The 20,844-nt window shown below is 46.0% G+C and overlaps 2 protein-coding genes across 3 annotated transcripts in view; one reads left to right on the forward strand and one right to left on the reverse strand.

Annotated features, from left to right (window-relative positions):
- Nucleotides 1-110, reverse strand: part of IFT20 (intraflagellar transport 20) — a gene marked incomplete in the record, with an annotated part of 6,131 nt that extends 6,021 nt beyond the window's left edge. Inside the window, 1 exon segment of the mRNA XM_034752371.1 lies at nucleotides 71-110.
- A 3,517-nt stretch (nucleotides 111-3,627) lies between these two features.
- Nucleotides 3,628-16,740, forward strand: TNFAIP1 (TNF alpha induced protein 1). Of its 2 annotated transcripts, XM_034752367.1 has the most exons (7): nucleotides 3,628-5,296; nucleotides 6,155-6,494; nucleotides 9,594-9,763; nucleotides 10,957-11,046; nucleotides 11,143-11,195; nucleotides 14,017-14,212; nucleotides 15,348-16,739. In XM_034752367.1, the coding sequence occupies exons 2-7, from the start codon at nucleotides 6,281-6,283 to the stop codon at nucleotides 15,564-15,566; spliced, it is 942 nt and encodes a 313-aa protein (XP_034608258.1). In that variant the 5' UTR covers nucleotides 3,628-5,296; nucleotides 6,155-6,280; the 3' UTR covers nucleotides 15,567-16,739. The 2 variants fall into 2 exon arrangements, with proteins under 2 accessions (XP_034608258.1, XP_034608259.1); XM_034752368.1 differs by lacking the exon at nucleotides 3,628-5,296 and having other exon boundaries at nucleotides 6,196-6,494; nucleotides 15,348-16,740.
- Nucleotides 16,741-20,844: the final 4,104 nt, after the last annotated feature.

The following is a 20,844-nucleotide window of genomic DNA, read 5'->3' on the forward strand; positions in this document are numbered from 1 at the left end:
GGGGGGGGGGGAGCTCGGTGCATCCTGGGAGCTGTAGTCCCAACAGGGGGACAGCACAGGGCACGGGGGGGGGGGGGCGCTGCAGCCGGGAGGTTTGTGGCCCAGCCCGGGGGCTCATCCTGCACCAGGCACTGCCCGTCTCGTCCCTGCCCCACCCGGGCCAGCGCTCCGGAGCGAGCCCCGTGCGTCGGGACGTTGTTCCGTGACAGGTTACACCCCCCGCCCCGAGTGAGCAGCATCTCCCCTTCCCCAAAGGGGCGGCTCCAGGCAGCCCAGGGGTGTGCAGGGAAGAAATGGGAGGCGCCCCTCGGCATGCTGGGAGCGGGGGTCAGTACAGGGGGCTGCCGCTGCTGTATCCTGGGCTGTGTGCAGCCCCCCGAGCCCCTCACCCGGACACGTCCCATCCTCAACGCACTTTGCAACCATTGGCCAAGCCTGGGGAGCGGTGTCCGGGTGGGGCGGGGCCACCGGGCTGGGGTGGGGGGGGGGTTGCATGCTGGGGTCTGTAAATCATTAAGTTAAGACATAGTGGCCCAGTTGCATGCTGGGGGCTGTAGTCTTTAAGGGCAGGCGGTCCCGGTGCATGCTGGGGGCTGCAGTCCTTAGAGGACGGTGGCCCGGTGCATGCTGGGGGCTGTAGTCCTTAGAGGACGGTGGCCCGGTGCATGCTGGGGGCTGTAGTCTTTAAGGGCAGGCGGTCCCGGTGCATGCTGGGGGCTGTAGTCCTTAGGGGATAGTGGCCCGGTGCATGCTGGGGGCTGGAGGACGGTGGCCCGGTGCATGCTGGGGGCTATAGTCCCTAGGCGACGGTGGCCCGTTGCATGCTGGGGGCTGTAGTCTTTAAGGGCAGGCGGTCCCGGTGCATGCTGGCGCCCGTAGTCCCAGCTGCAGGGAGCGGTCCCGGGCCGCGGGTCCCGGCTGTGGGGGCGGGAGGAGCTCGGCCCAGCCCAGGCCGGGGAAGCTGCGGTTGGAGGCGGTGCCCTGAGCAGGGCTGAGATTTGGGCCTGGGGCCTCTTGGAGCGGGGTCTGTGAGGCAGCGTCGCTGGCAGCCCCCGGAGCGCGACGGTCCCAAGGCCGGGCGGGTGCAGAGGGGGGGCGGGGTGGCGGGGTCCGGGGGGGGGGGGGGCGCGGGGGGGGGGCCGGGGGGGGCCGGGGAATCAGGCGGGGGGGGGCATGCACCAACCCCTATCCCCTTTGTATGTACCCTCAAGGAATATACATAACTAACTGAAGCATCCGTCCGTGTGATGGTTTTGTAGCCGATGTTGCCAGCCCCAAGCTCGCCAATATCGTTAGTCTGGCCAAAAGGATTAATGAGATTGGCCAAACATTAATGGGACTGAATATTAAATGTTGGGTTCTTTTTATTTGCTTTCCAATTTGGAGCCTTTCAGGTTCCCGTTTCCAGCCTTCCCGTTGTAATGGGGGGAAAAGGGAGGAGGGGAAGGGGAGTTGGATGGGCCGAGTTTCTTGTGTTGTTTCATTCCCGGAGCCGGGGCTTTAATAAGTACAACGCTGATCTTTTATCCAGCACTTTTCATCAGTAGCACTTTTGATCTCCAAGTGCTTCACAAAGTGTGTTAACGAACACGCTAAGTATGGTGAGACTTACGGTAACTTCATGAGAGTTGGCAACTGTTCTCCCCGCTTCCCCTCATTGTTTGTCGTTGTTGTTCATTAGCTGTATTATAGTAGTGGGTAGGAGTCCCACTCCTGGACCAGGGCCCTGTGGTTCTAAGCTGTAAACACCTGGAACAAAAAAGATGGTCCCTTCCCCAAAGAGTTTTACAGTGTTTTCAGGGGATGTGTCCTACCCAACACTTAGCTCGTTGGGGCCAAGGCCGTGGTTCTCTCCACCGGTGAAGTGGGGTTAAGAATTTTTCGAGTTCCCTATCCCCAAGGGGTATAGTGAGGGTGACCTAGTGTTTGTAAATGTAAAAGCACAGAGGCACCCATAAATAGAAATATTTTATTCCTCTATAAAGCAGGCCACCTGCAGCGGGTACTTCTCATGGGGGTTCTGAGGATGCCCTGAAGATGGAAAGTGCCTTCTCTCTTTTTATTTAGAGCAGGGAATTCTTAGATTCCCTTTTCACTCTCCCCCACACCTCTTAACCTTGCAAATAAATTCCTGATTGTTCAGTCATGATTTTCTCTGCAATCTGTAGCCGAACCTGGGGAAAGGTCTCTCTTTTGCCACCCTACGAATATGCAATAAAGTAGTTGCTGAAACATACTGTTAAATATTGTCAGCAGTACGCAGCAGAACTCTCTCCAACAATGTACTGATCTCATTCTCTGGTCAAACTATTACTAGTAGTACTACCTAGCGCTTATACAGTGCATTTCATCCAGAGATCTCAACATGCTTTACAAAGGAGGTCAGCAGCATTATCCACACTTTACAGATGGGGAAACTGAGGCACGGAGGTGAAAATGACTTGCATAAAGTCAGCCAGTAGGTCTATGGTAGAGCCAGGAATTGAAGGCCAGTCTCCTGAGTTCCAGTCCGGTGCTCTATTGACTGGGCCGCGCTGCCTGCCAATAAGTATTCTTTCCTACAAATAAATTCTTAATACGAATAGGAGATCTGGTTTCAGTTCCTGGCTCTGCCACTGACTTTGGACAAGTTACTTCTCTTTCCTGTGTGTAGTTTCTCCACTGTGTAAAATGGAGATAACGATACTGATCTCCATCATCGCTTGAAAGCTTGTCTCTTTCACCAGCAGAAATTGGTCCAATTAAAGATATTATCTCCCCCTCCTTTGTAAAGCGCTTTGAGATCTGATGAAAGGCGCTATGTAAGAGCATAGTGGCGGTGTTTGTTGTCTATTTAGATTGTAAACTCTTTGGCGGAGGTGCTGTCTCTTGTTTCGTGTTTGTACAGGGCCTATCACAATAGAGCCCTGATGTCTGCTAGAGCCTCTCTAGGTGCTATTGTAATACAAGTGAAAACTAATACACCGGTTTGTCTCTATCTTCCAGCTGCCTACTGGGCTGGACCAAGAGACGGGGAGTGTCCTTTATAATGCTTAGTTTGCAAATGATGCTGTTTGAATGCTTCTCTTGAGCTGTTTATGATGTGGACTGGGATTTCTTAATTGGAACAATTTCCTGGTGTGAGCTATGAAATGTTGTATTATTGTGTGTACAATCTTGCCTCTCTCCTCCCTCACAAGGCAGGAAAGAAGGACAGAATAACAAACTTTTCCTCTTACAGTAAAGACAGTAATTGAGGGTTTCCTTGCTGAGTATGGGTGAAGTCTCCCAGCCTACGTCTCTATTAACATGTTAAATCAATGGTATTTGCTCTTATGTGGCTTGACTGGTTGGCAAACAGGATTTCCCCATTTTACTCTACTCTCTGCTTCGTTGGGAAAAATAATAGCACTAACTGAGACCCTGATTCTGCAATGAGATGCAGTCAGGAAGACCCAGGTAGGGTTCATGGGACTCTGACTGGGTGTGGAGATCTGCCACTCATTGCAGGATCAGACACTTGAATTCTGTCCTTTTCAAAACCTTTATCATCACTCTGTCTGAAGGTCTTTAAAGGTGGTTTTGTTTAAACCCTACATTAACTGGGCTTGAAAATTAAATTTTGTAAAAACAAACTTTATGTAAAAACCTAGGAGTACTTTAATTGTTTAAAAAAAAAAAATCCAAATGAAGCCAATTGATTTTAAATCAGTAGATTTCTCTTCAGCGACTTAACCCTACAAGTGCGAATGCCGGTAAACAAAAATAAACCTGACTTAACTGATTTTTTCCCCCCCAAGATAAGAAATACAAAGCACTGAAATAATCGAGGATGGATTATATAGCAGTGAAAGCACAGATCAGGGTATCTGAAATAAGATAGGAGACCTGGGCTTTATTCCCATCCCATTCCTATGACAGACTTCTTAAGTGACTTTGATAAAAGGTCCTAGAGAAATGAAAGGTATTATTTTGTTCAGTGGTCTTGCCGTGTGACAGTACTCACGCAACCAGGTCTTGGTGATCACAGCCTAGAGTGATTAATCGCCTGTAGATCAACAATTGAGATGTGTGATTGCCTGTGATTCATAGTGATCTCTGGGATGCTTGGTTAACGTGATCAGCTAGGAAGCAACTTTGTTGTGTTCAGAGGGAGAAAAGGACTTCTGCTTTGTTTTCTAGGACTGTTCAGCTCAAGGTTAAGAATGTTGACAGCGGATAGGAGTGCCAATTAGAGCCAGTTATAACCTGACTGACCGGCTTTGGCCTAAAAAATGCTTTGTGGAATTTGCTGTGTCCTTGCAAGCTACAGAGTTTGCTTCCTACTCCCTGTGGATTAATAGAGCCCGCCTGTAGTGATTACTCAGATACAGCAATCAAAATGGGAAATGATGCTATCGGAGCATTCTTCTATGCCTGTAAAGTCAGGAGTCCTTCAAATCTGTTACCATTAAGATGCCGTCTGTAGCTATCAAGAGGTTTTTCTATACCAGATTGATGCTTAGCTCTTTCATGCTGTCTGTATGGTGGTAAAGAACGATATTATTGGTTAGCAGGTTATTTGTACAAGGCCACTGATGCTACAGAGAAGTGAGATGACAAGGAGGAGCTTGCAATCCGGAATGGACAGATAAGTAGACTATGGCATAGTGGGAGGGAAGGAAAAAAGATTTAAGCACTGGGAGCAAAGTGAAATTGCTCCTGGGTTCAGCTGAACGCAGTGCAGTCCCCATGAAATCTAAATTCAAATGTTTCCAGTTAGAGGATTTTGGAGCTGACATGTTAGAATTGGCCTATCTTTGCTTTTATTCTTTTGGTTCTATTTCTTGTTTACCTTGTGTTGGGATGAGAGAGGCGAGCAGAGGCAAGGGTGGGGCTCAGACTAGATTAGTGACAGGTTAGCTTAGTTTTTCATCTGCACTCATCAGTAAGGGATGTTCCAGCAAACAGATCCCAAACAGTTTTCTCCATATTAGAACTCCAATACAGCATCAGCTACCCTACCTGCAGCAGGAACAACTATGTCTGTGTAAGGATGTACCAAGAAATGGAGTATGGATGGAGAAATGGAATGGCCCAAACAGTGATTACTGGGTTTAATTGTAATCATTGAAAACGGAGACTGCCACAGCTGCTGTACAGATTTCCGATTAAAAGAGAAGATCTACAAGCTGTTATTTCAGCTAGCGGAAGTGCAGGAAACTCTCCTATTGTGTAGGATCAGGTCTGAGCAAGACGTGTAATATCCTTCTGGGAAGCTGAGGGAGAGCAGAGTTCCTGCCACTGCACGGATACGTTCAGGCTGCCGTATTTCCCAGTGAGTTCAGGTTTGGTTGATGGCTAAGCTTTGCAAAGTCCAGAAAAGCTTTATTTGGCTAAATGGGGTGGAAGTGCCGTTATTTTCAATTGATCATTTGAAATAAGCTGCAGAGTTTTGTCTCGTATTGAAAAGAGAATCAAAACCAATTTTTTTGGGGCACAGGCTCCTTTGTTAAACACTTGCCGAACGCCAGGCCTGATTATTTTCTCATGACTTTGTTGTGAGGAAAGAGCTCATTTCCCGACGCATTTGTAATTAGGCATGCACTCAAACCTTGACGTTGAAACTCAGAGAATTGTTCTATAGTTTCCCTATTTCAGTCCTTCATTCAGCCTTTCAGTTATGTCTGCTAATAATACCTTGCCTTTCTTATCAAAGTGGTTTATAAACATACATTAAGACCAGCAATGTTCCTGGCTGGCTACTAAAATAAAGTCCAAATTCTGTCTGTTTATCCCCGTCCTCCTTTTTCCCCTTTCTTTTAAACATCTTAGGTGGGATTTTTAAAAGTGCCCTAGCTCTGCTCCCATTGAAATCAATGGGAGTTGTTATTGTCTCCAGTGAGAACAGTAACAGTGCCAGACCAATACTGAGTTCGGTCAAAAACTGTAGAGCTTGGCTAATAAAATCCGATGAAGATTCCCTCAGAACTCCGTTGCGGAAGCTACCCAGCGGCTAGGTGTTGGTAACAATCCACCTAGGCTAGCTTTGACGTGGGAACCTTAGGGTTAGAGACTGTATCCTCTTAACAGTCCCTTCCCTTCTTTGATGCAGGCTGCATGTTTCATTGCGGACGGTAATTCTAGGCTTCCTCCTTGATCTCATCCTCTTCTCCTTGTTTCTAACTCCACCCAGGACTTGAGCGACTTATGACCATTCCTACCCTGCCCTCCCCATCCAGCAATTCGTGACCCCTCCTCAACCACGGCGGAATCCATCAAGCCAACCCTCTGCAGAGTCGTCATCTACTTGCAGAAGGAGATGTCTGGGGACACGTGCCTGACCACCATCTGCCGATCTTCAGGTGCCAAGCCCAAAACCTGCAGCTTCAAAGAGGGTAGCCTGGGCAACAAGTATGTGCGGCTCAACGTTGGGGGGTCCTTGTACTACACCACAGTGCAGGTGCTGACCAGGCACGACACCATGCTGAAGGCCATGTTCAGTGGCAGGATGGAAGTGCTGACTGACAAGGAAGGTAAGGGAGCACCGACAGGAGCTGCATGCGTGTCTGAGACTAGGCCCAGGTCTACACTAGTGGGGGGGGGTCGACCTAAGATATGCAACTTCAGCTATGCGAATAGCATAGCTGAAGTCAGCGTATCTTAGGTCGACTTACCTGGCCGTGAGGACGGCAGCGAATTGACCGCTGCCACTCCCCTGTCGACTCTGCTTCCGTCTCTCGCGAGCTGGAGTTCCAGAGTCGACAGGGAGCGCGATCGGGGATCAATTTTACACTAGACGCGATAAATCGACCCCCGATAGATGGATCACTACCCACCGATCCGGCGGGTAGTGAAGACCTGCCCTAAGACTCTGTCAATGCATGGGATATAGGCAGAGATTTCTTTTCAAAGGCACCAAGGACAGTAAACTTCCCCCTTCATTACCAACATTAGTTGGAACAAGGAATCATTCGCTCTACTTCTGTCGCAGCTGGTATGTGGATGGCTTACGTTGCTGTCAGGACTGAACATATGCGTGTGGGTTGGCACTCGTATGATCTTGTGTAGAGGCATCAACTGAAATGTGGGAAGGGGGCAATCAAGTGGCAGCACTTTATATTGTTTTAAGCTCTGACCCGTGTTGCCAAGCCCAGGTGCTGTTTTTTTGGTCTCCGTGGCATGTGCTACATGTTGATTTTGATATTCATATAATTGAATTGAGGTAGCATTTAAAGGCCACAGTCAGGGATCAGGGCCACATTGTACTGTGCACATGGATAATAAAAAAGATAGTCAATGCCCCAGTGAGTTTACAGTCTAAACGAGTTTAACTCAGCAGCTTTATTTAAATAGAGAACAAGGAAGAGCATCCGTATGAGCAGTGGCCATGAATGCTTTCACATGCCACCTAGCAATGGGGTAGGCCAAACTACATGTTTAGGAGCAGAAAAAATGTGGGCTCAATAGAGTTGTGGAATTATGTTGAGAGAGAGAGAGAGAATATGTCCCTGATTGGGGCCCTCTAGATACACTCGCTCAATACAAATATAAGCAAAAGCAGGAAAAAATCTGTTTGTGCATCCCGGGGAAGAACGATCTTGGGTGTTGAGAGTGTGGGCTTGGGAACATGGGGATTTGGATTCTAGCCCCTGCTGTGCCATGTATTTATTGTGACTTTGGGAAAGTCGCTTAACCTCTTGGTATTTCATATTGCTCATTTACACATAGAGGTTGCACTGGTTAAACTAAAGGGGCGATATTGCACCAGGTTTAAACTAACTCAGTTCAGCTTTGTGTATGGATATTGTACTTTGGTGTGAAGCTGGAATATATCAGTGTAGCGTGCCTGTCAAATACTCAGTTTAACTAAATCGCTGTGATAGCATATCTTTAGTGTGTTAGACCAGATCTGAAAAGGGGAGAGTGATACCACCCTTAGTGTGCAGGGACGCGAATCTGCTAATGTTTATAAAGCTCTGTGAGATCCAGGTATGGAAGACACCGTAGAAATCCAAAGTGGTGGTGGTGGTGTTCATCCTCTGTTAATGTAAGATATTGACTCATTGCAAATTCTTGCCCTCCTTGCATGTTAACTCCACATTAGAACGCCTGCTACGTAAGACAGTTCAGGCGGATGCTTCCTGCTGCTGTTTGCAGCCTACGCGAGCGTTGTTTGATGGCAAGTTCTACATCCTTCTCCACAACGAATGAGGCACCTGTGCTGAGTTTTTTCCTGTTCAGTGGCTTTCCTGCATTTCTCCCTGCATATACAGAATGGCCTTTCCCTCACTAGTTTCATTGGCCTGTTCTATATCTTGGCATCTGTGGAATGCTGCTTTGATTTCTGTCTCAAGAACTGGGAAAGAGGACTGGTGAAACCTCTGCCAAATGCCAGCAGGTGGTGTGCAGAACTTAGACTCAAATCCATTTAGAATTTGCAAACGCTTTTGGCAAGTCGCCTCTAGTTGTTCTGATACTTTCTTAGTACTAAGCTGCCTGGCAATACTGCATCTGCTTCTCTGCACGGCAATGTACATTGGCAGGAGTCTACCCATCCCTTGTAGATGGTTAAGGGAAGAGTCCTGTATTTTCACTTAGCTTTTATTATTGAATTATGCATATTTGTTGTAAACACTTGAATATTTAATTGCTTTAAAATATTTGTTATTACACCAGTCCAATAGATCTCTTATTGCTGAACACCTAGATCTTGATATATATATATTCATGTTTGAGCGTATCATGTTCTCTAGGCGCAAAAGTTAAAAATCACAAAATCCATTCCAGCAACTTAAAAAAAAAATCAAATAGGACTCCCGAAAAGCCTTCCCACCCCAAACTCACTCTCACAACTATTATTTTGGAGTTTGGGTTCCAGGGTTCACTGCATTTCACGTGGCTGTACTGTTCTGGCACCATGCAATGTTTCTGTTTGCCCCCTCAACCTCTAGGCAACAGAAATCACTCAGACATGAAGGCAGTGAGAACCAACTTCTCTGGTATAGCGCTGAGCGTCTTAAAAAAATTGCCCCACATTCAACAATAAGCATTTTTCTAAGATCTAACTGCCTAAACAGTCAGTTAAACAGAACTACTGTAATAGTGCCAACAGGTAACTTCCCATAATATTTAAATGGATCCATGCCCCCAGTTGATTGGAATCTAATGTGGAGAAGACGAGGCACAGAAAACAGTTCTGGGATGAAAGTGTGTGGATTGATCAGTGCACTAGAAAACAATGCACTAGGATTCTTACGGGGTTTTTTTGTCCCTCTTAATGAAAACCTGAGTGTTTTCAGATTCTTTCATCTAGGTCTTATTAGGCTTTGGAATCTGCGTGGAATCTTTTTCCTTTTGGGAGGTTGGTGGTTGGACCATTGAGAAGAGCAATTCCTCGGTCAGTTTCTCTTCTATGGGCCAGATCTAGCTCCCCTGAAGTCAAAAAAGACTCCCACTGACTACCTTGGGAATTTGGTCAAGCGCCATTGCAAGAGACACTCGGAAAATGGATTATCCACAGATGAGGCCTGAGAGCAGTTGCACGAGATTCTACGTTTTGCCTCCTTGTTGAGCTGCTGCTTGCCTCCCTTGGTACGACGCAGCACTCAAATGTTGTGGTGTTTGTCTTTCAGGGTGGATCCTCATAGACCGTTGTGGGAAACACTTTGGTGTGATTTTAAATTACCTCCGAGACGACACTATTGCGCTTCCAAAAAACAGGCAGGAGATCAAAGAGCTGATGGCAGAAGCGAAATATTACCTAATTCAGGGCTTAGTAGACATGTGCCAGGCAGCTCTCCAGGTAAGCTGTGACAACAGCCTGAGGTTTTTTCATTTCTAAAAATTATTGGGGATCTACCTTCCATTGTACGTGCTTTAAAAATGCTTGTATTTAAATGAGGTACTGGTGCAACTCCAGGGGATGGCTGATATCAGATCTGAAATATCTAAAATCAGTTTTGGTCCCAATCTGGGTCTCTTTGCAAGGCAGATAAACTGAGAGACATACCTCTTGCTCTTTTGGATATGAGCTTAAAACCATATTGTTCTCTGCTCTGCCTGGACACTAAGTGTTCTGTGATGCTTCTTGTTAGAGAAGGGATTTGGAATGATAACTAGGGCAAAATATCCCCAGCTAATCCCACTATTTGCTCCTGACTTCCACCCTAGAGGGGGCGGAAGTGTAGCCGTGCTGAGTGTGTACGTGGCTTGTGAAGCACTTCGGGAATAAGGTGCTATTGCAGCCTAAAGAGAGGCAGGATGGTCCAGTGTTTAGAGCCTGCGACTTGGGAGACCTGAGTTCAAGTCCTTGCCGTGCCAAAAACTCCGTGTGACCTTGGGCAAGTCACAGCTTCTCTGGGCCTCCAGTCTGTAAACTGGAGATAGTGGCATTTCCCTGCCTCCTATGGGTGTTGAGAGAATTAAAGATTGTGAGATGCTCTGATACTACTGTAAAGGGGCCATGTAAGTAGATAAAAAAAAAAAAATCAAAATCTGTTGTCTAATATATTTTCTACTCAAGAAACCAGTAGTTGGTGCTATAGCTCATTGCATAAGGAAGCTGGAGTTAGCGTCTGCTGCAAGCAATAGCTTGTTGCTTGTACAACAAAGGGTTTGGGTCCATTTCAGCGAAGTACATTTCTCTCCAGCAAATGTGTGATTCGTGATGACTGATCTACCCTGGGCAGTTGATAAAACCGGCCCAAGCATTTTCCCCTGCCCCCTTTGTCAAAGGGGCTAGAACATCACAGCCCCTGAACACAAACCCACAGCAGGCTCGGAGTTGTTGCCATAGGTAGGAATGACATCCATTTGCATCCGAGTGTCTCAATTATCACGGCCTTTTGGGGCTAAGGAACATCTCTGCTGTATTTCTGGGTTGCAGATCACGGTAATATGGTGGGGTTACTATAGCAACGTCGTGCTTTTTCTCTGCATTGGAGGGCTGGGGAACAGGGCCCACATTAATTATATCTCTTATTTTATTTGAACCAGGACAAGAAAGACTCGTACGAGCCCGTCTGTAACATCCCCATCATCACGTCTCCAAAGGAAGAAGAGAGGCTCATCGAATCCTCCATGAAAGTAACTGCTTTTCCATCATCACTCGCTGCATTTCTGCCAACCTCTTTACAGTACACCACTCACCTGCCCTGCCTTTGTTCTTTTCTCTCCTCACAGCCTGTTGTCAAGTTGCTTTATAACAGGAGCAACAACAAATATTCCTACACCAGGTATGTCTTGAGTGTTCCACGCGGACGGTAAAAGTTCCTCGTAAGCTACTGGGGCTGGGTGTGCAAGGGCCTGATTCTCCTCTTCCAGGAGTGTTTCTCCGTGCACCTGAGTGCAGTTACTCTTGATTGACAGAGGATGATCAGGCTCCTTGGGTTGCAGGGGGAATGCAGCCTGTTAGAGCTCTGCGTGTGGGAAGTGGAGGTGGAGGTGGCTGTCTCTCAAAGTGCTCAGAGAAGCATGACTACTACTAACACTGGCTGAAGCCAGGTAGAGTAAGGCAATGCAGGGTAAACTTCCACCCCCATGCTGCAATGCTAATGCAGTTGTGACCTGTATCTTCCTCTGCCGTTCAATTCCTTAGCTCCCGTGCAGCCCTGCTAACCCACCTCGGTCCTGACCTACAGCACCCCTAGTTATTCCAGCCCCACCCCTTTTGAAATCAATTAATTCATAGTCGTAAAGGAGATGTAAAAGGCAGAGATGTAAAACATATCAGAGCAGGAACTGCCCCTGTACGGCTCTAGCATTAAGGATAGTTGTTCTCCTGGTGTGTCACTGAGGGAAGAAACACAGTGTGGTTTGGGTTCTGTGGTGTAACTCTTGTGACACCCCCCCGCCCTCAGTGCCACACCACTGCCAAAGTGGCTCTTGGTTTTCCCAGATCAGGAGCTTGAAGCAACACAGCCAGTCCTAAGGGGGGTTGGGGTGGGGAACGCACAGAATTTTAGCCATTTGCCTGTTTGTTCTGAGACACTGTCATGGAGGTTTTGTCAACCTTCTTGGGTCTCTAGACATGTGTTCCGTTTGTCTGCCAGAGAGACGGCGTCTAACAAACGTGTAACTGCAGGTGGCCACTAGGGAATGCTAGAGAGCGGCACATTCATCATCCAGCTGGGGTCTGTGTTTTCCACGGCGCTTCTGGCCATGCTTCCCTTTATTATCCAGCGACGATGCTGCGCTAAGGACAAAATAGCATATTAGTGAGAAGGGGTCTGAAGTCGGAGAGGCACTGATGGGAGCGACAGAAGCCTGGAGCCGTTCGCAAGGACGGCTCAGTTAACGTGAGCTTCTAATTACTCCTTTTGCGTGGCTTTTCATGCCTTGATGGCAGCAGTATGAGGCATCTCTTTATAGACACTATATCTTATCAGGATAAAAAATATTCTTCCCCGCCCTGCCAATACTTCCCAATCCTCATCAGTAAAGATCGCTTGCTCACTTACTGTATCAGTAAGGAGACAATGTGACAGAATGTTTTAGGAGCCAGGACTCCTGGGTTCTTTTTCCAGCTCTGCCACTTGCTCTGTTACCTTGGCAAAATACTTAAAGCCTCTATTTCCCCACCTATAAAATGGTGACAATTACCCATCATCATGAAAAATACCTACAGAAGAATCTCCAAGGTGCTGCATAAGCACAAAGTATGATTTTTCTAGGGTTTTAAGGGTTGTCCATTTTACTGTGTTGCTTCTACAGCTCTTTTTCTTGCCTGGCTACCTCTCCCTCCCCCTCCAGGTTTGGAGGCCTCTGAAGTTTGCCCAAGTTAGTTTGGCCCGGGATGATGCAGTGGCTTGGTTTTGCCACAGTATGTCTGAAGACCATTTGCTGAATGCCAGACCAAGACATCCAACCAATACTAAATGCTGAACTTCGACACTTCTAGGATTCGGGGCCAATCGGTCTCGCGCCCCAGAGAGCGGAAGCCTTTGGCCTGCGCTACTCCACTCGTCCTCAGTTTTGATCGCAAATGTTTCTCAGGCCTCTAAAGCGAATATTCACTGCCTTAGAGCCTGCGTCTGCCACCCTTCTCATGGGGAGTGCCTCACTTCACAGCTAGTCCCACTGGCCTCAGCAAGGCTACTAGGGTTTCTCTTCATGTACAGTACTGCACCAGTGCTGTAGTGCTCTAGTGAAAACGTTACTATGCCGACAGGACAGCTTCTCCCATAGGCGTAGTTAATCCACCTCCCTGAGAGGTGGTAGCTAGGTTGACCGGAGAAACTCTCCGGTCAACATAGCGCTGTTTACACAGATGGTTAAGTCTGTATAACTGTTGCTCAGGGGTGTGGACTTTTCACACTTCTGAGCGACGTAGTTATACCAATATAGGTTTGTAGTGTGGATGTGGCCCTCGTGGAGTACCACGGGGTGAGGCACCAGCATCTGGATTGAATCTGGGGATCTGGACCCAAAAGCATGAGCCTTGACTGCCTGAGCTAAAAGACCAGGTCTGTTAGCCAAGGCTGCCGCAGGCTCATCAACCTCGGTGAGGTCAAGCCATTCATGAGGGGGACAGAGCACCGCTCTGAGTGGGTTACATACGTTTGGCTGAACTGGGCCGAAGTTAATGCCAGAGTAGTAGGGGCCTGTCTTTTAGAGTTTGACCGTGTTGTTTACACGCCTTACAATGTGCATTACATGACATCATTACTAAGATTGGCTCAGGATCACGTGACATCTTTATTAAACTCAAATATAATTACGCAATACAGTGGGTAAAAGTTTTCAAGAGCAGTTACGTCACTTAGATGCTTTTGAAAAATGTGCCCTGTATCATTCTAGGTACAAGGAGGACAGTTCTACTGACCCTTGCGTTGGCTCTCTGGGGTCATTTCCTATTGCCATGCTAAATAGAACCATAGTACGCCTATGATTTAATCAGCTCCGGCGTTAGTCAGGATGTAGGTTTAGATTGTTGCTATAATGACATAGGAAACTGCTACCATTATATTAATTACACCATTTGACCTCTAAAGGAGCATTTGCTGTATCCTGCTAAACCACAAAGACCTTTTCACTGCCTTTGCTGCTGTGTTTCAGTAACTCGGACGATAACTTACTGAAGAACATCGAACTGTTCGATAAACTTTCTCTCCGCTTCAACGGCCGAGTCCTCTTCATTAAGGATGTTATAGGGGATGAAATCTGCTGCTGGTCTTTCTACGGACAGGGGCGGAAGCTCGCTGAGGTCTGTTGCACCTCGATAGTGTACGCCACGGAAAAGAAACAAACCAAGGTACTGGGAATTGTCCTCCTTGGATCTTGTGGTTAAGTAACAAAGTTGGTAGCGCTTTGCACAGCCACGTGAGATCTGAGACTTGGACCTGTAGGAGAAGGTATGGTCATGAGTGCCCTCAACTTGCTGACTGAGTGCCGTTGATGGTCAATGAAATCCAAAAGACGGGGGCCACTCATTGGCTGGCACAGTGGTTCCCCAACTTTTTACTAGTGGCCCACCCAATTGCCTTTTGTCTGCATTATCCTTGCTCTCTTTCTCTCTCCATCTGTCTCAACCTTCCAGTCCCCTGATTCTCACTCTCCCAGCCCTCCTCATCTGCAGCCTCAGCCAGGCTGCGATGTCTACCAGGCTGCCATCTGTCTGCTCACTGACTCAAGCTACTTCTTCCGTGCTACTGCTGTCCAGATCCTGCTCCCTATGCCACTGCCCAGGGGAAGCGAGAGCATGGGAGGGAGGGACTGCCTCTGGGGCATGTGTGACCCACTTAGACCTTTCCTGTGACTCACTGGTGGGTTGGGACCCACTGCTTGGAAAACACTTGGCTAGCAAGCTGCATTCTGTCCTGGGCATATCGGTATCCAGAAGATGCTGGCAGATTGAACAGAATCCAGAGAAGAGCAAAATATGGTTAGGTCAGTGGAAGGAATAAATAAGGAGGAAAGATTGAGAGAGGGAATTTCAATTTGGGCTGAATATTAACTGTTTTAAGAAGAAAAATGTGTTGCTTTGTTGTTAATTACAACGTGATAAATCTAGAGTAATTCCCCTGGCCTCAACAAAAGTACTTCTGATTTACACGTGTGCCAGTGAGACTAGAATGAGATCAGACTTTGCAGTTCAGTATCAGAAATGACATCCTGACAATGAGATGTGGTAGATTCTGCAGGAGTCTCCCAAGAGAAGTGGCAGATGGCCCAAGAGTTGGGACATCAAAACCTAGGCTAGTGAAAGCACTAGAGAACGTAAAGTAAAATTGTACCCTGGGGAATGCGATGAGATTATCTCTCAGGTCTCTTCTGCCTTTACATCCATTCTCCTTTGCATTTGAAATTCCTTCACCAATAAGCAGTAGAGGGGCTCCTGTCTTGTTACCCAGTCTGCATCAGGAAAAAGCATGCTGTCTCTTCCCTAGGTTGAGTTCCCCGAAGCGCGTATCTACGAGGAGACGCTAAACGTTTTACTTTATGAAACTCCACGTGTACCTGACAACTCCCTGCTGGAGGCGACGAGCCGGAACCGAAGCCAGGCATCTCACAGCGAGGACGATGAGGGCTTTGAACTGCGCGACCGAGTGCGCCGCATCCACGTGAAGAGATACAGCACTTATGACGACCGGCAGCTTGGCCACTAGCCTGCTGGCAGAGGACAAACGGTTTGCTTTGTTCATAGAGCTTAGAATATGCAGAGTTAGTCCGGGAAGCAGGGGATTGATCCTCAAATGGTTTCAGTGCTTTCTAGAGAAGCAGCTCGGTGTCTGGGCGTGCAAACCAAAGGCAACACTTAAGGCCAGAGGCTTTTAGAGTCATTGTGACATTTACTTGTGTACCATGCAGTTCTTCATGTGCCACGGATGGGCGGGGATCCCAAGGACCTGTCTGGAGCTCATTTGTTCTGATATAGGTTGCAGTCACCAGGCATTGTCTGTCTTGTGAGAAGCGATGTATTTTTAGATTTGAGAATGTTTCTGTTTGAAAACCCATTGCCAGAGACACCGTAAGAGCTGTGTGCCCTGGAATTGCTTAGTTTTTAAATTCTGTTACAAAGGATGCCCCGTGGGATTCGAACACTAGCACATTTAGCAAACGCTACCTCTCGCTGGCCAAGCTACTCTTTCCTTCTGGAGCAAGTAGTTAGATTCCTATGACATGAGAGAGGGCGTTTCCCCTTTTGTGCAAGGATCACCCCTAGTGCTGTAACTGCTTAGCCTGTCTCACTTTAAACCAAGTTTTTAGGACTCAAACTAACAAATGGTCCAAATGGGGGAAATTTAGAGAGTGTGATTATTAAGAAGAAAAAATCCTAAAGGTGAGGGTGTGGTGAAGCTTACAAGAAAACAGAGCCTGGGTGAAATCATAGGCATAGTGGGACCCCTACCCTCTGGGGCGTTGGGTGGGGCGGGAATCCTGTGTTAATAGATCCTGAGGAATTGAGGGAATCTCTCTAGAATTAGTCACTAGATCAAGAGGGCCCCTAAGCACTGCTTGGTGTCATCTTTCCTCAAGCTAGGAAAAAAATAGGGTGATTGAGGGGAAAATAACTAAAGTGTAGACCAAAGAAAGCTTCTTAGCGCATTCACTCTCGCACAGTTGGAGTTGTCCATGTTTTTCTGTTCTAAGTCCCCTCTGAGGCCAGGAGGTGGGAGTGGAGGGATAGTGGCCATTGCACCTTGTTATAGAGTGGAGCTCTATCTCTGCACAGCCCCAGGAGAGGGACTTTTTATATTTTAAACCGTTTCTTCAGCTGACATTTTTTTATAATTATGTTTTTAAAAAAAATCTTTTGTGATTCAAATGGTTTTCTAAACCTATATTTAAAAAAAGAGAGCTGACGTGTCAAGTGCGTACCCCTCCCTTCTTGATACTATAGTGTCAATTCTCTTTGGACTTTTTTTGGTTTTTTGTACTTGAGCTTTGATCTTAAACGTGACTATCCAGTGAGAAAACATGATGGTCCCAACTTATTTGGTAGCCCAGATGAAAACTTAAGGGCTTGATTTTTCTGAAGTTATGAGCCCCCACAACTCCAGCTGAAACCAGTGGGAGCTGCAGGTGTTCAGCGCACCTGAAAATCAGGCCCAAAGTTTTCCTGTCCCTCTCCCCCTTGAGGACAACTGGTGACCCCAGCTGGCTCAAACATCTGGGTTTGCTGACTAACCAAGGCAGCCAACTTTAGGCTTCAGATAAGAACTGGCCTCCGATCTCAATGTTTGGTGGTTGTTTGGGGGAGGGAGGGGCAGCCCTACTGCACACGGGAGATGACTATATAATGCGCAATTAGCTGTGTGCCCCGGTTCATTATTGCATCTAGGACTGTTTTAATGCAGGGCAGCAATTTGTCTAGCAGCCAGCAATTAATTGCCACCCGTCTAGACTGGCTTGTTGCTTGCCCGGCGGTGCTGGATGGTAGGATTTTTCTGAGCTTCACTTTCCATTGCTTTCATGAGAAATTATTTCTTTTTTCTATTCATAGGAGAATTTGGGCTCAGTGTGTGGGGACGGGGGTGAGAATCACTGCTTGGGAATATCCTGATGTAACTGGACAGGGGCTGAGTGCAAAGCGTAGACAAGGGCATGCCTGGGTTTGTACCAATTCGTCTGACTGAGACTCACCTCTACTCGTAATAGGTGCAAACCACAGTCTGCCCCGGCTTACGCTTAGGCATCAGCAGTGGTGCAGCGACACTGGTTGCTAGTCACCGAGTTGGGGCTTGTCCCACATGTAGACAAGGTCTCAATTTAGAAATGATGTTTTGGGGCCAAATCCGAGCAAGTTCCAGTTCAAGCAAGTAAGCTCCAATTTCTCAGGGTTTGACCCTTTGTTAATGATCAAACTGGCTGACTTACCGTCTCAAAGAAAAAACACGGATTGTTTCTGAGGCCTTTTAAAATATGTGAATAGGCTGCAGCAGGTGTGGGGGTTTTATTGCCTTCAGAGTAGTCTACGGGGAGAGAAATTAGGTTTGGATGCTAGACTGGCCTAGCCTCCCAGCATAATAAACCATTGAAAAACCCGAGCTACTCAGCGCATTTAGTGTTCTCCCTGTCTCAAGACAAAGATCCCAATCTACAGCAGTCTGGTTAGACAAAAGATTTTGAATACTTCAGCTACATAGAGCTTTTGCTTTGAAAAGTCGTAAAATGACCCATGGAATGTGGTGTTTAACAAATAATGCTTTCAGGTTACAGTGTTAAGTATATTTTATTTCCCTAGATGTATTTAAGCTATAAACTGAGTAAGATTGTAAATTGTTTTATTTATTAATTGGCAGATAAAATGCATAAACTTTGGTAATGGGGAAAAATATAGTCACATTTGAAAAATTGGCCTAATTATTTTGGGTGCCCAACTTGAGACCTCTTAAATTAGCTTGATTTTTAGAGGCTGGTTGGTCGGCGCATTCTGCAGATCAGCATGCAAAGTCATTAATCGTGTTTGAAAATCTTGGTCATAAGATCTTTCATCTCTAGGTCACCAGCTTAAATCCAGATCACCTCTAATTAGAGCTGAGCAAATGATATTTTTTCTTCTTTGTTTGGTGACTGAAACAAAAAATCTGGAAAAAAAATTATTTCAAACCAAGATGGAATTTTTTTGTGTTTTCTCAACAAAATGAAAAAATGAAAAACTATTGTTTGGGTCAAACAAAACATTTGGAATGTTATTTCAAAGCAACACTTCAAAACATTTTGATATTTCCAAATGTTTTTTTTTCCTTTTGGCCAAAACTGTTTGTGACCCAAATTCACTAATAGTTTCAGAGCCCTCCCCGTGTATTTTTTTGACAAAATTTCTATTCACCCAAAAACTTTGCCCCGCTCTAGTTGTGACCACAAGCTGTTACCCTCTGATGGCTGTTTAGTGGCGTGTATGTGATATTAATTGAGGGGTCTCAGTCTAGTTCTCGGTAGCCAGGGCTCCACATCATAACACCTCCACCACAATTGGCAACAAATGACTTGTTGGCAGAATGACCAAGGAGGGAAAGGACCATGGAGACCGAATTCCCCTTTGCCCCTTCCACACCAGGTGTAAGGTAGATGGGGAGAGCATTGTGGTAAGCATGCTGTACCACTGCCCATTCTGTACCTGTTCTTTAGATAAATGGGAGACTTCAATCTTCAAGACCAACAGGCTGGCGCTCTTTTCACAGCACTCCACTCGTGTGCAAATTTAAAAGCAAAATCCCATGGGATTATTTTCCTGCAAAGTCTTTCAATTCACAGCGTGAAGCTGTAACATGCATGGGGCCGGTTGGGTATTTTGGAGGGAATAGATCTTTGGGAAAAAATGGGGGATCGATCTCGATTAGGTTTTTGTCTTTTAAAAACAAGATTGTATGTGCTTCTTTACAGAGCATTAGTTGCCCCAGATTCTCTGTCCTTGTTGTTTGGCCATGCCTCCTGCATGTGGAAAGTGATCTCTTAATTCTCCTCACATCCAGCAGTGAGTGTTGCCACAGTAATGCAACCGCACCTGCCTTTTTCTGAAAGGCCTCTTTAAAACACTATAAAAATCAATAACCTGCTTTTTATTGCTTTCTGTGATGTTTTGTTTTTCAGATGGTTTTGACAGCACGCCAGCAGAAATACAGCTGCTGAGATTTGTTTTGACTAAGGCTTTTGAGATCTCTGATTTCTGGTTATTTTAAAAAACGTCAATTTCCCCCTACTATAACTTCTGAAATACGAGTTCTGTGAATCCAGGGACTCTGGGGATGATTTATGCCTTTTTTTTCTGGGAAACTAATTAAAGCAATCAGAGCTGTTCAGGGCATGGTTAGGTGACAGGTTAAAATCTAGCACTCCCATTGTTACAAGCGGTGGTGCACCCGCCCCAGGGATAGACCCAGGGTGGGAGAATGTCAGGAGATCCTCAGCATTTGTAGAGAAAGGTATGGACCCTGTGCTAATAAACAAATCTTCACAGTGTTAAATGATTGTAGTATTAGACTTGCTAAGTAAGACAGTACTGTATCTATATAGAGCATAGAACATACTAGGTTTTTCTGGCCGGTGTGATTACCTCGTTGGACAGTTTTACATAGTCTCACAAATCCAAATGCAGGAATGGGCAGTTTCATTGTTACCATATTAAATCATTGGAAACTTTTTTTTTGACCAAAAGGGTTGAACGTTCTAATGATTTTTAAAAAAGATTTCTGCATATTTCAATACAGAATGTTAATTGAATGTTCTTTTATTGCACCTAAACATGACATGTTGATTGTACAGTATGACTACCTAGATTCTGCTTATATTTAATAGTAGTAGTTTTGATGTAACTTGTGCTCTGTATTATCATTTTAACCATTCTTTATTTACTTAAAGGATGTAAATTGCTTAGATGTTGTTGAACCCTAGGTTACATTTTTGACATTTATATAATTGAGAACAAGTATCATTGTGAAGGATAATGCAGCTTTGAAATAGTCATTGTTCTAAGCACAATCTTTGCTTATTTATAGTAAAATCCCCTTTGCAGGGTTGACAAAGCAGCCATTCTTGCTGAGAATATTTTCTCTGCTGTTTTTAAATAGCACGTATTATGATCCCCCTCATTACGACAGCGTAGATTTTTAATTTATGGCATTCACAGCTGCGTGTTAAGAGATCTGTAATAACTTCCTACAAAGACCATAATCACCTACGTTTGCATTCTATTGATGTGCCTGTGACTACCTAAAATAGCCTTTTGGAGGAAAAGAAAAGAAAACCTCTTTTCCTCATTTGCAGCGCGTGAATTTTAACTACACCAGCAAGCAATCGTTAGCTGGTGCAGTTTTTTTGAAGTCCTATCGTCTGCACACTTGTGTTTAAGTGAACTTTATGCATTCAGATTATGATGATAGACTTAAGGGGATGAATGGGAAATCTTAACTGACATCTGCACATGTCCCTTTTGACAGGGGA

The sequence above is a fragment of the Trachemys scripta genome, chromosome 18 (genome assembly GCF_013100865.1).
Source record: "Trachemys scripta elegans isolate TJP31775 chromosome 18, CAS_Tse_1.0, whole genome shotgun sequence".
In the NCBI taxonomy this organism is placed as follows: domain Eukaryota; kingdom Metazoa; phylum Chordata; order Testudines; family Emydidae; genus Trachemys; species Trachemys scripta.